Source organism: Phodopus roborovskii, unplaced genomic scaffold (genome assembly GCF_943737965.1).
Source record: "Phodopus roborovskii unplaced genomic scaffold, PHOROB, whole genome shotgun sequence".
NCBI classification, from domain to species: domain Eukaryota; kingdom Metazoa; phylum Chordata; class Mammalia; order Rodentia; family Cricetidae; genus Phodopus; species Phodopus roborovskii.
In genome coordinates, this window is record NW_026126418.1 from 35,777,100 (window position 1) to 35,795,253 (window position 18,154).

The following is an 18,154-nucleotide window of genomic DNA, read 5'->3' on the forward strand; positions in this document are numbered from 1 at the left end:
AACCACTATGTTGATGGAACCTGTTGATAGAAATTATTAATGAATGATCTAATATTTTAGTTCTAATATTAAGAGGTTATGTTTTATGTGTGTGACTATGCCCGGGCCCATGGTTGTCTTCTTCAGCTGTTCACCTTTATTTTTCTGCAGCAGGGTCTCTCATTTAATATGAGCCTCATGGGTTCTGCTAAGCTACCTGGCCAATAAAGCTTCAGGAATCTATGTGTCTACAGGTCACTCTCCATTCAAGGATGGGATTACAGGAACTACATTGCCATGCCTGACTTTTCATATGAGTTGTGGGGATCCAAACTCAAGCACTTTTCAAATGGCGTCATCTCCTTTGCCATGGCATGGAAGATCCTGTATTATTGATCCTGTGTTTCCTTCTGCAGTCGAGTCTATTAGTCAGTTAGTCATTTTACTTTATTGGGAAAGAAAGTAATAAATGTTCATAACCCTTGCAAGGTTGGCTGAGCTAGGCTGAATTCTGGCTTATACTAGACAGCATGCGGGTTTAATGAGGTGGGTTATTTTGCTGTGTTTTGTTGTCATCAATGACTGTACACTAAAGGAGAAATCCAAAGGATCAACTTTCATGAGACTCATCATTATTCTCAGGAGAGACAGCATTATCCCTCTGCTAGGTGACAAGATAAAATGAGTCCCAAAAATGAGACATGGGTCTTTGATCTCACCTCAGGGCAGCTGAAGGAGAAACCCAAGTCCCTTGTGATGTTCTCAGAAGCAGTACATTGTCGCAGGAAATAAAGACATGGCAGCTGTTATAGGAAGACCAGATGACTTTGTGTACAAAAGAGACATAGCCCTCTTCCAGGGCCTCTGGAAGAAGCTTAGCCAGTTTTCTTAACCACTGAGTCATCTCTGGCACACTGTTTAATGATAGAAATTTAAATAAATTATTTTTGATTCGTCATTTTTAAATTTAAAGATGAAAAGTAGGTCGAAGGATAGCATAATATTATGAATTCATTCTTTTTCAAAGAATGAGATTTTGAAATATGCTAGTTTGAATGAAAGATGTCCATCCATACACTGAGGTATTTGAGGGTTTCTGATAAACTGCTTGGAGGAGGCTTAGGAGGTGTGGCCTTTCTGTAGGGGTGGGTTTTGAGGACTTATGGACTTGTTCCATATTGAGTTCACTCTCCTAGCTTCTTGCTTACAGATAAAGATATGAACCCTCAACTTCCAGCTCCAACCATGCCTGTATGCTGTATCACTTGTATAAGGCACCAGTGATGGATTCTTACTCTCTGGAACTATAAATAAACCCTTCCTTTATAGAGAAGTTGCCTTAGTCCCGGTGATTTATCATAGCAATAGAAAAATAGCTAATGCAGGGAAGTAGACAACTTCTTTGATTTTCTTTCTACTTTGTAAGAACACAAGCAATTTATGTTTTTGCTTTAAGCCCCATTTACAAAATATAGGTGTGTAAGGGCTGGGAGGATGGCCCAGTAGGTAAAATGCTTGCTACACGGGCATGAGGACTTCAAGTGAATCAACAGAACCCTTAAAAAAGTCTGGTGTCGCTGGCGCACGCCTATAATCCAAGTGCAGGGAGCCAGACACTGTAGGATTCTGGGACTTTCCACCAGCTGGTCTATCCCATTTGTTCAGGTATAGGGCAAGTGACAAACTCTTTCTTAGTAATTGGCAAGAGACAGAGTAAAACACCTGGTATAGGCTTATGGTGTTCACATATACACTAACCCGTGAATCTGAACACATACTTGTACACACTGCATACACAGAAATTAAAAAAAAAACATGCAGGTAACAGAGTATTCAAAAACAGGCTGAGCCTATACAAAATCCATCTCATTTGCCGTTCTCGTAAAGAGGTATTAACGTTCTTTGAGCAAGAGATCGTGTCTCTATTCTTTTCTAGTGTGTTTGGGCTGAATTTTGAAATTGTCTGAACCACAAGGATATGCCAGAAGTGATTGAAGTTGCTTTCAGCTAAGTCATAAGGTGATACACACAGAAATGTGAGCTTGCTTTCTCAGCACTTGACTTAGGAACATAGCTACCACGTTGTGAGGACTCCCACACCACATGGAGATGCCACGTGTGTTCCACTCCCTCGACCTCCCCGTGGCTGTGGCATTCCCTGCCTTCTGATGAGTGCAGAGCCCAGTCTTCAAAGCTCTAGGTGTAGATAGGAATATGGTATGTTTTGTGTGACTCCTGAGCTACAGAACCCATAAGGCAACTACTGGTTATTGTGCTTGTGAGCCTTAAGGTTTTGGTAATATCTTCTGCAATAACAGACAATTAATAATCATAGCTAATGCATGATGGCACCATGAGCATGGGAAGAAAGGACATAATGCTTAACACAGCAAGAAGTTTTTCACTTCTGGTAGATATTAGAATATAATGACTACAACAAGAGCCATCACAAAGCAAAACTTTGGAGGTGAGTGAGGCCTCTCAATAAACTCCCTTTTTGGTTATCTTAGCAGGTACTTAGGTGTAGAGACTTGCAAGTACATGAGGAGCCATATTAGAACTTAGATGGCTCTAGTTTTGTGCTTGAATTTGCTTCCACAAGTAGATTTTTGGTTTTCCTCCTCTATGATAGGTTCTCCCCCCTCCCCAAATTCTAAAGGCAGAAGTGTAGGATGAGAGGCACAAGATATTTGTTAAACTTTCAGTCATACTTGGGACCCTGGTAACTTTTAGTCTACCGTCGGTGGTAAGCCCCACTCTAACAGAAGCTAGCTTCAGTAAGAAATACAATTGCTTCTCTAGCCAATTACTCTCCAGGTGATCTATTACATGCTGATCTAATATTGGTTTGGGAAAATATTTCAATTAGGTATTAGAAGTCATAAAGCCCATTTGTGAAGCCAAACTGCTTAATGGGAACTTGGGGGCTTGCCAAGCTTGTACTGCGTCATAGGGAAATTGCAACTCCATTATCTTCAGTTACCAGAGGCATCCAAAATTTTAATGTGGATGGATGTGGGCTCTGGAATGTGTTCTAGGGGTTTCAACAACCAAAAAATGAAAAAAAAAAATCCTCAACAGGAAAAAGAAAAGGCCCAAAAGTTCTTGTAGCCAAGAACTTCCCTTGTCACATAACAGGTTATAATATATGGTAAAGTGAGTTGCAGAATAAGGACAGTGAAAGATAAGGAACACACTTGTCTTCTGTACCTGAATGGATATGGTGTTGAATTGGGCATTCACTCAGATTTTAAGCAATTACTTTTTAAGCAAGCATGTAGAGGAGTAAGAGTTTAAGGTGGTATATCAACACAGTAGCAAAGTAAACTGTCAAAGGCTGTTTCTTTTAGTCATGTTTAAACCTTCATCACATCCCATACACAACTAAAATTAGACACCACAGAAAAGGTGCTTTCTTGTGTGCTGAGTACTGAGTAATTAAGAACAAACAAACAAACAAAAACCTTACCTGCCATCCAAGGACCTTGTCCATTGCCTGCATCACATCTACTCTTGTGTTTGAATACCTGGTCCACAGCTTGTAGCACTGGTGGTCCCCACTGGGGACGGGCTTTGAGGGTAATATGCGTTTCTCTTTCTGATTCACCAAGCTGTGGAAGCTCCTGCTGTCGTGCCTTCTGTACCACGATGGTCTCCTGAAAACTGTGAGCCACACACAATAAACCCTTTCCTTAAGCTGCTTATGTCAAGAATTTTATGACAGCATCCAGAAAGGTAGCTGGCATGCTATTTTGTTATGTAATACACATTTCTTAAGGTCAGAGTGGGACAGACTGTCTTTGCATTTTCCAGCATTCCCAGAATACCATACATGAAACATGTTTGAGTCAGTGTGTGAATCAAGAAAAACAGAAAAGGTCCGAGTTAGTATGCTCCACTGAGTTCCTAGAAGGGATGTGTCTCTACCACATCAAGGCGTAGGTGATTCTCAGGTGATAACCAACTACAGTTATAAAAACTGTGAGTTGCTTTAGATGCTGAGCAACATCTCCAAGAGTCAAGGCTGTGAAACCAACAAGGACAAAAAAGGAATAGTAATAGGAGCCTGCCACCAAAGAGAGATGGAGGGTGAGAGAGAGGGGGAGGGAGGAAGAGAGTGAGAGAGAGGGGGGGGACTTTCTGGATGGAATGTTACAAAAACAAGAAAGATGATGAAGAGAGAGTATCAAGTGACTCAACTGCCTGAAAAAAAAAGACAGAGAAATTGAGCTTTTGAGTCCTCAAAGCTCCCCAGTGTCTCACATATTTGAGTAGCACCTTGAACACATATCTCTAACATATACAGGAGACAGATTTGAAAAGCCATCATCTTTCTCTCTAGTTCCTCAGGTTGTAGCTGGTTGACTCAAAATCAAACAGGTGAAATTTCATCCTAGAAAACATGGGAGGAATCCCAGAAATGAATATGATGGAAGTGTGTTATATGCATGTATAGAAAGTCACAATAAAACCTATCATTTATACACTGCATAGATGCTAGTTAACAATTACAAATAAGTTGATGAACAGTTCCTGACTAACATTTTGATAAATTTCACCCCCCTTCCCTTTTTCTTTCCAGGTTTTTATTGAATAATTACTAATTACTAACATATGAAGCTATATTGTGTGTGTGTGTGTGTGTGTGTGTGGTTTGTTTGCAAATGTATAACAATTGTTTACTGGCATTTTTTAAACACATAAAACATGTAACACTTGACTTTTATCTCTGTTACTTCATCTCAATTAGTATATCCAGAATATTTTCTGCCATTCCATGGATCTTTCATCAAGGATTCTTGAGCTGACAAAGATCAAACTCTCACAATGCCAAGTTTAAAAATCATGCTGTCTGTGCAATTTAAAAGCGAGGCTGCTGGGGACAGAGAGATGGCTCCATGGTTGAGAGCATTTGCTACTCTTGCAGAGAATGGGTTTCCAGTTTCCAGTACTTGCATGGCAGCCCCTAATCTATTGTTCAGATTCCCTCTTCTGGTTTCTGCAGGCACCAGGCATGCCTGTGGTACATGTACATACTTGTAAGCGAATCACTCATCCATGAAAAATAAAAACAAACAAATCTTTCAAAAAGTTAAATCTCTTTTAAAAACCATAGATCCACCTTTATGCACCCCAAAGCCCCAGCATCTGCTTTCTGCAGTTTGAAAGCATTTTCTCCTCAGCACAGTTGGGTCTCAAGCAAAAACAGCTAGTACTAAGATGGCCATCATCCAAGGCCACAAGCGAAATACGATGAGCGGCAGCTTGTGTGCTTTGCCTGTGAATGCCACAGGCAACAACAATGCACTGTGTAATTCAAGTACACAGAAATAAGAACCCTGAATGTCCACATCACAAAAAGTTATGAGTTCCATAATTTTATTGTCACACAAGATGTATAAATTCAGCTATCACATTGTACCCCATGAATATATAATAATGTGAAGGTGGCAAGCACAAAAATGCATAAACCTTTTCCCTGAAATGTCATCCTCATTGCTATTGGTCAAGAGAAAGCATGGAACAGGTAGTCGTCAGAGCAGTCAATGTTTCCTAGAGCCAGGCTTCATGTACACACAAGTTGGTAGCTAAGGATCTCTTGTCTTAGGACCTTGGTATTTTCACTGTGATGCTCACAAGCTCTCCCAACTAGCACTCAGTGGGTAATGAGAGAAAAGCAGATTATAATGCTGCTACTTCCGTTCTCTCCTTCCACCACGTAGGTTCCACAGATCCGGTTCAGGTTTGGCAGTGAGCACCCTTACCTGCTGAGCTATCTTGAAGGCTCAGTTGACAATTTCAATGCCTCTCTGCATTGGCGTTTAAAGTGTGCTCTTAGGCTTTCAGCTGGTATCAACACCAATGTTATGCTTAGCAAGAACAGAGCCATTTTTGAAAGTGTTTATGTATCTAAAAGAAGGACAAATAAAACATGTTAGCTTGAAAAAAAATGAGGAATTTCCCTCCCAAAGTCCAAAATGTTTTGAGGTTGTGTGCACAACAGTTTGATTGTAGACTCAGAAAATTCTCACTTTCACAGTCTAGGGTGGGTGGCTCCTAAGTGAACAACAGCTGAGGGTGGGGTTGGCAGATCCTGAGAAAGTTAAGATAAGACTTTGAGAACACAGTGTTTGTAAACCCAATAAATACTCTTTTTAAAAATGTGAACTAGTTCTGATTGCCCCTAGGACTCTGCTGAGATGAAATTCAAAGAACCTTTTTTAGTGTAATCTCTAAAGAGAAGTGCAAAGAAGGCAATCTGTAAACACACAGACTGATTCCACCCAGGTCTCGTCTTTCTTTCCCAACCTCCAGTCTCAGGGAAGCTGATAAAGGCGCCACACATATTCAGCTCCCACAGTGAGAGGCAGGCTCTACCTCATTCCAGCCTGTGTTAAGGTCCCTGATCTTGATCAACCTGAATAGAAAGAAAGCTGATCAAATCTTCCCACAGAAGCAAACTCTGTGAGATTATGGAGCAGAGTCCTAATTCCTAGGAAGTGTGGGCAATGCAGGCTGTTGGCATGAGGTTAGATCTGACCAAGTGCCAAGGGATGAGAAAACTGGAACAATGTGAGCAGCAGTAAGAGGGGTAGGAGGCATAGGGGAAGAAATGAACAGTGTCCGGAACTGGGGGTCCAAGTTCACCAGTGTGGAGAGGCTTGGGAAATGCCAGCATTAAAGGCGGAGTAAATGTAACCACAGGTCAATTCACTATCAGTCTAGGAATATTCCAGCCCAGACATCGCCAAAGCCTTTCCAATTGATCTTCATTTAAACACTGAGACCCTTCTTCCTTATTCAAGACTTAAGGGAAACTTACACCCTCTCTCTAGAGCATCGGTTCCTCATGTTTCGGTGACCCCAAACCAAAAATTAATATTCATTTCTACTTCATAACAGTAATTTTGCCACTGTTATGAATCATAATGTAAATGTCTGTATTTTATGATGGTCTTAGGCGACCCCTCTGAAAGGGTCATTGGATCCCCAAAAAGGTCAAATGTTAGTATTCAGGCATCTGTACTGGCCTGCACTTGGGTTCTGACAGGATATATACTCAGCTGCAGCCACTAAAAGTACTACCTGTGCACATTCACTATGTTACCTTTTAAAAGAGCCCTGTCTACTTCCCACCTCTCTTTCTCTGTCTTGTCTGTCCCTTCCTTTCTCTCTCTGCTTCTCTGCCTGTCTCTCTTTTCTCTTCTACTACTCCTGTCCCAAGAGGCTGGTCTCCCCCCCCCCCCCGTTTCCCCATTCTCTTTCCCCTAATAAAAAACCCCTCCAAGTGAGCTCTGTTACATGACACCTTTCTCTCAAGTGCCACTTTTTAAATCACAACAGTCGAGACACAAATGTTGAGGACAGCTGCTATAGAACATTCTCTAAAGCCATAGCAACTAAACTGTACTTCTGTTTCAGCAATACCATAGTTTATTTAAATATGTGTTGTCTCCCTCTCCAATCTGGAGAATATTTTAAAATAAGGTAAGACCCAGTGCAATCGTAATACAGTAATAACTTGCCCATACACTCATGTGGCCTAAGTGTTGCTGATGGTGCCCTTGTTTCCTATGTCATTTCCTGGCCATTGCTCTTAGCACAGTGCTTGGCTCACAGTCAGTAGTCGGTGAGTTATATGATGAAATTTACATAATGGAAGCAGCTAAAATATTTACAATAACCTTTTAAAATCTTTAGCATACAACTCCAAAGGTATGCCTTAGAGTAGGTATGCAGTGAACTTAAGGGTCATTTTCCCCCCTCAAGCCGTTTTTCTAATCTACATCCTAAAGTGACAGGAACATGCAAGACAAATCCCTGGCATGAACATTCCCTTAAAACAAAAACAAACAAACAAAAACAGAACACCTCTGTATTATAGCTCAAGTCATTAGCAAGAGCCCACAGGAATCCACTTCCACAGGATGCCAGGCATAGGCACAGACTTTCCCCCAAGCTCAGGAAGCCTTGAGGTGAACAGAACAGAAAGCCACACAGACTTGGACCTATGTCCTGGTGCATCCAGGTATGAATCTTTGCTCCATTGCTTAGTTTGGTCTCAGGCTCCTTCACTCTCTAAGTCTTGGTTTCTTCATGTAGAATATACAGATAATAAAAGTACCTACAACAAGAAGTTCTTGTGAAGATTAAACTGAGTGGTAATAAATCTTAAAATCATTAACATAATGTCCATTTGCCTGTAGGTACTTAATCATTGTCAAGACTTTCCCCTTTTATTTGTGCTTACAGTGCCACCAGCCCACAGCCTACCACACTCTAGTCCATGAGAAAATCTTATTTTAACTTTTTTTTTTTAAATCTTGAAAACACCATTTAATTGCCCACAGGGAAGGTCATTGTTTGGCTCCTTTAAGAAGAACAAGACAGATCTTAGCCTTTAATAATAACATCTAAGCTTCCTGTGAGAGTATAGCAACGTGGTTGCCAGGGAAATGTTTTGTTTTTCTTTTCTATACTAAGAAAGAAACAGTCACGTGTTTACACATCATTTTAGTTGTCTGTCATGTTTAAGGGCTTTTGTTCAAGGGGATAAAGCAAGGGTCAGGTCAGCCTCTCATTGTACAAAATAAAACAACCGGGAAAGAGCATCGGATGAAGAGAAAAACTCCAAGCAGGCAGATGAGTGCTGTGGGGCTCAGCCACAGTACAGGAAAATGAGACTGTTATACCTGGACCTAACTTGAACAACATCCTGAGAGTGAGACAGATGATAACGGGTAGAGATGGCAGACCCCTTTCAGAGCAGTGTTTACAGGAGGTGTTTCTTCTCGTCACCTAGCTACAGTGGCACAGTGCTAAGCAAATTGACTGGCTATAAAATCACAGGGTTTTAACCTTACATCCCCTTTCTATTTCCTAGCACTTGTGTGACCTCAGCCATGTTGCCTAGTCTCTCTGTCACCTATTAAGAAAGACAAATAAAATCATTTACCTCTTGGTAAGATCAATAATGTGGGGGGGGGGGGATCAGTGAGATGGCTCAAGTAACAAAGACACTTGCCATCAAGCCTGGTGACCTGAGTTAAGTTTCTGGAATCTGTACTACGGAAGGGATGAAACAGACCCTACAAGCTGTCCTCTGATCTCCACATACAAGCCATAGCATGTGTGTGACACCCACACACACCACACACAATGTCATTTGTGAAAAAAAAAAGAATGTGAACTCATCTGGCACATGCCAAGTATGGATATTAGCTGAAGTAGTGCAAAATTTAATGATCAGCATGTAGTTAAACACTCATATTTTAATGGTATACTTTTATGGTGAAGGCAAATATAGTCAATGAATTCTGTATAATTTGCCTGAAATGAATAATATGCACCAACTCTGGGATCTGGCATTAGGCACCACCTGGTGGCAGTTACAAGTAAAATAGGTACATGTTGAGCAGCTGTAGAAACTTCTTGGGAAAATGTTTGGAATACAAGATAAGGAGCACTCAGATCCAGAGTTACATGAGCTGGCACCGGGCTTAATGAACTTAGGACTGGATCTAGGAAACGGACTTCGGAGCAGTGTTTCGTAAACTGCCTCAGCCAAGACACTCCTTGGCTCAGCTGTTACTAAAACAGAAGAAAATCTTGCCTTCTATTTATTTTTAACTCTCTACTAACCAGCACACTGTTTCGGCAAGTGCATTCAAATCACAAAAGAGAAGGAATGAAAAGAGAGGGAGGTAGAAAGGGAATAAAGGGTCGTGAAAGATATTTGGCAATCTATCTAATTCTCTCTGTGCTTTTATTTCGTCTAACCTCACCATGCTCCTCAATCATGGACAATTCAAGTTTGTTTGCTTCAACACCAACCCTGTGCCAATTGAAAGCAAGTTAACAGAGGCCACTCTGGGAGACTTTAAAAGAATAATGCATCTCTACAGGTTCTTGGCCATGGGACAAATTAGCATGGACTCAAGTACTAGGAGTAAGTTGTAGTAGGACAAGGACTGAAAGTTGGGGCAATGTGTAAAACATCTAAGCTGTGATCTTCTCTCAGATCTGTCCTTTGTGGCCTCAGTTGGTGTCCAGCTACTTTTGGATGCTAAGTGTCATCTACCTCCTAGCAAAATGGGCATACATGGGAAAACATTACCCCTGAAGGCCATAGTCTTTATATGCCATCTTTCACTTTTCTTATCTTGGAGTCTCCATCATGCTCCCAGAGACATAGCATGCTCAGGGAATGACCTACTCTCTACTAAGTTTCCCAACACTGTGTGGATATTTGGGAAATAGACTTCATATCTAACATTGTTAGTGAGCTTCACTGGTCACCATGGAGTTGGGCTCCAGTCACACTGAACCCAGAACTCTTCAAGCAGTTAGCAGCCTCAGGTCTCTAATTGACCCCATACTGCAGTCTCTGAAATTAGAGATGGTGGACTGGAAATGTAGCTGTAGTAGAGGAGTCTCCTAATTAATGCCAGGACTCAGATTCTATCCTAAATGCTACTGGGTAGAGGGAGTCCTCAGTGAAGTCTCACAGACACATATGCACACCACCAAAAGGGATTCAATGAGAAACTAGGAGAAAAACCATAAAATATTTATTGAAAGATAGTTTTTAGAAAACAGGATGCCCAAACATGGTTCTCTGTGGCAATCATAGCACACTGAGAAGTCTTTCTTCTTGTGCTTGATTTGGGGAACAAATGTATTCAAGGTGTCTGACATATATTGTTAAATTTCTTTTCAAAGTGTGGTAATCGCCTTCAATATTACACAAGTTCTAAGAACACCTGTTTGCTCTCATAAGTCAAGACATATTTAAGAGTCTTTGTTACCTGGACACATAGGGAAAACATAATTGTTTTGCATTTCCTAGAATGAGATTATGGTTTGGATATGAAATAAACCCCTAAAAGGCTCATGTATTGAAGGATTCATTCCCAGCTGGTGGGGCCAGTCATTAGAGATGAAATGACCATGACAACTCTTCAGTTCATGAATATTTTAATCCACTGATGAGTTTATAGATGAATAGGCTATTAAAAAGTAGGGGCAAATTGGAGGAAATAAATCACTGGGATGTGCTGTTGAAGGGTATGTCTTTGGCTGGCCCCCTTTCTCTGAAATTCTCTGCTTCATGGAGACCAACAGGTCATTACCTTCTGCCATTATGCTCTACCCCACCACAGGGCCAATAACAACGAGGTATCCAGCCACTAGTGAAACCTCTACCACAGTGAGCTAACAACTTTCCCAATGAAATTGTTTCTACCCACTATTTGACACGGAGGTAAAAAGACTGGCTAACACATGTATCTAGTCTTACTGGTATTTTCCTCTTCATCAAGTTTTAGCATTTTAAATTGTTTTAAATAATCATGAACCTATAGTAAAAGTAGATTATTATTACTACACTGTTCATTGAAGTAAAAAATATCATAAAATTATAATCCATGAGAAAAGGAATCTTGAAACTTTCTGTGAGATCATATAAACAGACAAGGACCCAAGAGAGGACAAAACCCACTGCTAAGCTGTTTAGGTATGATACGGATACAAACACTGAACTTGGGTGTGGCAGGATGAGGAGAACAGATGAGAAGTTTTTAAGCAGAAGAAATAAAAATAAGCGTTTGTTTTTTTGGGGGTTGGGGAGGGGCAGGTGGTTATCAAGATCTTGCTATGTAACCCAAAACTAGTGTCAAATTCATGATCCATCTGCCTAACTTGCCAACAAGCTGGGATTACAGGCCTGCACCATCATGTCCAGGTCACAGTCATTTTTGGAGGGGATATTAAGGAGTAGAGTTTCTATGAGAATCTTTGGAATTCTGTGATTTAAAAGTAACACACAGCCTTCATTGGCTTGATAGAAATAAATGCATGGCTTTGATAGGAGATTAGTTGATAGGAATTTGTAAACAACAATCTTCAAGGCTGTTTTCCTATTAAACAAAATTCATTCTAGAAAAGAATTAAAGATTTACTGTCCCTGAACTTACCATTAATTTTAGTTTGAGCTTTGATAAAAATGATAAATCAGTGGACTCATAGGCAGAAACACCCTGAACCCCACCCCCCACAGATGTATGGGGTTAGTCTCTGATGACAGCACCCTGAAATGACACTGAGGGAGAAATTTCAGTGCTGGGGATTCTCTGGGAAACAGCGAAACTAACTCCTTTGTTATGTTTCTTGCAAAAATAACCTTGTTATTATTCAGACAATGTGTATTTTGGGGGACCATTTAGCCAAAATTTTTTTAACCAGGGTGCAAATTTGTTCGCAGCTCTTCAGTTGCATTTGGTTTTGATCTGACTCATATCTTTATTTTCTGTTTCAGAGTATGATAGATTATAATCCACACTGATTCTCCATTTTACAAGTGAACTTTCTTCTGGAATCTTCCCCAACTTGTTCATCCACCATTTTCCTGTGGTCTCCCACCTCCCCAAGTGGAGCTGACTAAAAAGACCCTTCCAGGGCAAGTGTGGCTATGACATGATGTTTCTGGCCTCTCTGCAGTCTTGCCAGGCAGGCGCAGCTTTTACTCTCCTCTTTAGGGCAGGGACTAGAGCAAAGAAGCAAGCACAGAATGACTTTGCTGGCCATGCAAATGGTGGCTACTGAAGTACACCTTGCACTTTCATTTTTCTTTTTTGTTATAATTCTCATGCATTATCTCTTGGGAATGGAGTGCTGAGGCCTTTCCATTCTAGTCTTTCTTAGAGTGCATCGTTCCAGGAATCCCAATAAAAGAAATATTGTTAAGTGGCCATGAAGATCCCTCAGCTAGATCACTTAGCAGCCTTCCCACATACAGTTCCTGTAGGCACTGGCCTTTCAGTTCTGTACTGCATTAGTTCCTCTACTCCTCACCATAACTACTTGCTGCCTAAATCAAGAGAGGTTTATATTGGCTCATGGCTCAGAAAATGGGGAGGGAAGACACGGGAGTGGCAGAAGTCTGGCCCTTGTTGCCAACAAGTAAGCAGAGAAAAATGAATGCTTGTGGACAGCTTGCCTCTTTTTTCTTTTCTTATTCCTTTAGGGACCTCGATCTGTGGGACGAGGCCATCCACATTCAGAATTTCTCACCCTCCTCAATTAACCTCTCTGTAAACATCCTCGCAAAAAATGATCAAAGATGTGCCTTATGGATACCCTAGGTTTTGAAAATCAAATTCGTTTCACAATGGAATTTAACCGGCACTGGTCAACCCCTTGTCAACTAGACACCCCAACACTAACCTACAACAGTTGGACTTTCCCTAGCACTTTGTTTTCTATGCTGGTGTCACTGTCAGGTGTGTTGCACATTTTTCTACTTGAAATGTGTTGCTCAAAGCTATATGCATAATGCGCCTGTATGAATCCTCCACCTATGTTTGAGGCCCTTCATATTCAAGCCACCTCTTCACTATGAGCTATGGGAATGCAGTGAAACCCAGCTGAGTGTCAGGCTGGTTCTCAACTGCTGGTACCCTTAGTCTCTCTCCTCAGTTTATTATTCACTGAGTTTTTGAGACATAATTTCTCTGTGTAGCACTGGCTGTCCTGGAACTCACTCTGTAGATCAGGCTGGCCTCAAATTCAGAGATCCACCTGCCTCTGCCTCCCAACTGCTGGGATTAAAGATGCGAGCCACACCTGGCTGGTTCTTCATTGACTTTATGCCTTCCTAGTTTGAATGAGTTTTTCAGAATTCCTCATTTCTTCTACTTTCTACATCCCTTTTGATTAATTCAAGCACCAGATCCCTGTACTTGTTTATCCCAGGCATCAGGCCAAAAACTTGTTTTGATGTTGGGTGGGGGATATTTTCAGAGGATAATGGTCTTTCTCTTTGGGCATATTTCCCCAAATAATGCTTACTTCAATAGTTTCTGAAAGTAAATGTTGTTGTGGCAGTCATTAAAAATTAGAATAAAAGTCTTTAAGAAAATAAAATATGAAAATAAAGCATGATGAGCCAAGCATGAGTTTCATAGAGAAGCTAACTAAGAGTTTAGCTCTTCTAATTATTCCACATCCCGTCATCATTACTGGAGCTTCCAGAACTGTTCAGGGCACTAGGACCATGTCCAAATCTACTCTGAGCATCATACTTCTTTAGGTGTCATTTTCCTTCATGCTCCACTGCTTTACACCCCCCCCCAACTTGTTCCTTCCATCCAATTGATATGGAGTATGTGTCATGCCATAACAGGGCTAGCCAACACCTGACCTCTGTCTCCTCATGTTCTTGCTCTACAACATGACAAAGTCATTCCTCTTAGGTCATCTATAGTGTAGTCTGGGCTTCTAAAAGATGATCATAAAGCAAGGGGAGAAAGAGGTATGGCAAATGAAAACAATTAGCCTGGATATGTCTTTCATAAAGAGATTCAACTGTGAGGTTTTACTGAGTAATTACACATAACTATAGAGATACTGATAAGACTTCCAACATAAATTTATTACAGACTTTATTGTTTGTCCCATCATTGGAAATGAAGTCCATATATAGGATGGATGTATACTTTTCATGATTTGTGGTTATGATAACTATCATATGTAGTGAGATAATCCTTCTGTGGCACTGACCACGCCCATTAGGGGTGGAGCCATGGGCAGAAGTGACCTGTGGAAGGAGGTCTGAGGAAGAGCGGGGAAAAGTCTCTTGCTGGCGGGACTCGGAGAGGAGAGCATCCGGTGGAACTTGCTGGTGTTCATCTGTCTAGGTTGTAAGTTATTTCTCCCTGAATAAACATCTGTTCGGCCTATTTGTTTATCCTGTTCCTTATTTAACAGCAATAACCACATTTTCACTTAATTATAATTTAAAAATGTATGTTGATGATAACTTATATACTATCAAAGTATTTCAAGTATATTACTCTCTCATTTTATTTTATTTACTTTTATTACTATTAATATGACTTTTTTTTCTTTTTTGGGTTTTTTTTTGGGGGGTGGGGCATGGGAGTCTCATTAAATTACCCAAGCTGGTCTCAAAGTCAAGATCCTCCTGCCTCATTCTACGAATTCTGGAATTACAGCCATGTGTCACCACAACCAGCTCACCATTTATTTGTTTCTTTCTCATTCTGTTTTTTTTTTCTTTCTTCTTCTTCTTTTTTTTAATATTCTAGAGACATAAGAAAGATAGATACCAGTGGCCACAATTCTCTCAGGGTGTGTCTCTGTTGAGTAGAAGACTCAACATAATTTGAAATCAGCACAGATTGACAACACAAAGTATGTTTCAGGGCATATTAAAACCTGTCCTCTTCTATCTTTACTATCTGTTACCAGAGCACTTTCCTTTCTGGCCTTTTAAATTCCTTACTGCTGATGTCTTTTGTAACCCTCAAGGGAGCCTGTACCTCTGTCTCATTCATCCTGTTCACTACAGTGTCATGTCTTGCACTCTGCCAGAGGGAGCAGGGAAAGAGGAAATGGCTAAGAACAATCTCTTTCCAGCCCACTCCACCACAAGGGGAGTTCTAAAGGAACTTTGAAACTCCCCACAGTGTGTACTGCTTTAGAACTCTCTTCTGTCTTTTTGTTTTGGTTTGCTTTTGGTTTTGTCTTCCCTTATACCCAATCAGTCCTATCCAAAAAAATGACTTGGTTGCTGAAAGCAGAAATTTCTTTGGCAATTTGATTTGCATATTTACATTTGGTGACCAAGAATTTACAAAGTATATTTTGAAATTTTCCTATAATGGAGCTCAAAATCAAACCCTTGTTTGTCTCTCAACATTAAAATAACTCACTCAAAACTCACACAAATAAAGGCCTGACCCTCTTTGATCATAAAATGTGTAAAGGGCGGTCATTTACCAGTGACCTTTGATAAATCATATTGTGACACCTTTATCTTCACACTGATGACTAAGGCTGAAACTTTGAAACAAAGAAAGAAAATACAAGGCCCTGACTGCAACAATGAAAGAGATTTATCGAACCCAACCAAGTCTGCCAATAAGGAATCCTCGTTCTGACACAGAAACCTCTTCCCTTAACACTGAACTTCTCTGTGAGCTTTTTACGTAGCCACATGCTGATAACTGTGCTTTGCAAAACCATCCAGTTGTCCGTGTGTGTGTTTTCTACCACCCCCTATTGCTTGTCAGATGTTTGTCATACAATTCCTATTGCCTGTCGGGATCACATTCGAAAGCTTTATTCCAAAGTAACTCCTTGCTAATTGCATTACTTTTTCTGCAGAGTCTGTTTCTATCCACATCTACATTGATGGACTGATGAGTTTATCGGGTTACTTATAGGAATTTAGGGTTACTCTGGCAGCTGCACAGCCTTAAAGTCCCACCTCTCCACAGCTGCAGTCCCTCATCACTTAGCTTCCTGACCACCTGTTGGAGACATGTGCAGCTGGGAAAAGTTTATGTACATCTGGCAGAAAGCAGAGCAGAATGAAGGTAGGTGTGGCTGTACTCTCTGGTGCAGGAGGAGCTGATCACCCCTCCCTCCTTCCAGGGAAGAGAACCAAGCCGGATCTTGTGAGAGTCTCCTGCCAGTCACCATGCCTGCTCTGGTTTCACTATGGTTGTAGACATGTCCGGCCACAGCATGGTATTTCACAACACTAACTAAGATAGCAAAACTGAATTACTTAGAGAAAAATAAATACTTGTGTAATGCTGATGATGATAATGGTGGAATCTGGAGGGGACAAGAGAAAGCCAAGTGAAAAAAATTAATAATGCTTGAAAGTGGAAAGGCTTAAAGAAAATACAATTTGGGGGAAGGGTTATTTTTTTTCCCAAAGAAAGGGCATAATTGTGAAGAATTGGGTGAGCAAGAGTGTTGGTGAACAGCATGACTAGAAAGAACAATCCAGAAGGGTCTCCAGAAGCAAAGGTAGTCAGAGGCTGAAATCAAGGATCTTTGTGTTATGATACTGTGAGAGGTGGGACCACAGCGGGGAAGAGACACACCATCAGGCAGAACTTACATGGGTAGGGACTTTTATTGAGAAGGGAAGGAAGTAGGGGAAGGGAGAGAGAAGAGAGAAAGAAAAGAGATAGGGAGAGGCAGAGATCTGTCTGCCTCCTCAGAGAGATGGCAGAAAGACAGACAGGAAAGGTGGGTGGAGTTTGCTTCTTAGCAACTGTATGCAGGCTACTTAGTGACATAGCAGACACAGTACCCTGGGCTGGCCAGGGTACTGCCTGAGTGCATCATGCCAGGTGATCATCGGGAAGGGACAGGCCAGAATAATGCCCGAATCCTAATACTTTCAAGAGACTTTTTTATTTCAAAAAGGCTGGAGAAAGTGGTAACTACAGGCTTTTCAGATCAATAGCTGGATTGATGCACCTTTTACAATATTTATTTTTTCTTCAGATACAGACAGATAAATTTATCCAGACCCTGAGGCAAAAAAAAAAAAAAAAAAAAAAGAAAGAAAGAAAGAAAGAAAGAAAGAAAGAAAACTTTATTTTCACATTGTTCCTCAAACCAGAATGAAAGTGGCCTTGATTGGGCTTGAATCTTTAACTTTTTTTGTTACATTTGTTAACTAATACAGAGGAAAAATTTTCAGAATGATGTTGCCATGTTAATAACATGCTTGGTTTCTCAATGTCTTATATTCACACACACACACACACACACACACACACACACACACACACACACGTACGTAAATAGCATGAGAGTCAGGTGGTGCATCTGGACCTTCTCATTGGCCATCTACGCATGCTTCCCTGGAAGGCGCTTGTACTTGGTGTTAAGGGTGCAGTGAGAGATGTTGGCTGATGGCCTGTTGGCCCTTCCATCAAGCCTCTCTCCTGAGTAGCATCAGTAGTTCCAGCTTGAGTGAGCTCTTCTTTGGCTCCTTGTGGAACTCCCATTAACCTGTCTTGGCCTTTCCCTGCTCACACTAAGTGGGAGAAAAGATTCCATTACTTGTGTATCTGTCAAAAGAAAAAAAAACAGCAGTTAGTACCTGTGATGAGAAGCTTCCAGATGTGGATGTTGTGAACACTCTATCACTTCACTCAAAGCAGTAAAAGACTGAAAAGCTGAGGCTGCGTTGATATCCTGTAGTGCATACCTCTTCTGTGGCTTGTTCCGATCAATTATTAAGGCGTGCAGACTCCCAACATCCCAGCCCAGGAAGGAAACTTTAGGCACTGGCATCTTTGATGGCAAGTATCCTGATTCAGAGATCCTAAATAAGGTCTGGCTT

At 41.0% G+C, this 18,154-nt stretch overlaps 1 protein-coding gene across 1 annotated transcript in view; it reads right to left on the minus strand.

Annotated features, from left to right (window-relative positions):
- Window positions 1–2,954: 2,954 nt before the first annotated feature.
- The window catches only part of LOC127221881 (plectin-like), a 121,638-nt gene continuing 106,438 nt past the window's right edge, over window positions 2,955–18,154 (minus strand). The window contains exons 19-22 of the mRNA XM_051183844.1: window positions 5,196–5,286; window positions 3,907–4,003; window positions 3,449–3,642; window positions 2,955–3,013 (exon numbers count right to left, since the gene is read on the minus strand). Coding sequence (XP_051039801.1) covers window positions 2,955–3,013; window positions 3,449–3,642; window positions 3,907–4,003; window positions 5,196–5,286 — 441 coding nt within the window. The remainder of the gene's footprint in view (window positions 3,014–3,448; window positions 3,643–3,906; window positions 4,004–5,195; window positions 5,287–18,154) is intronic.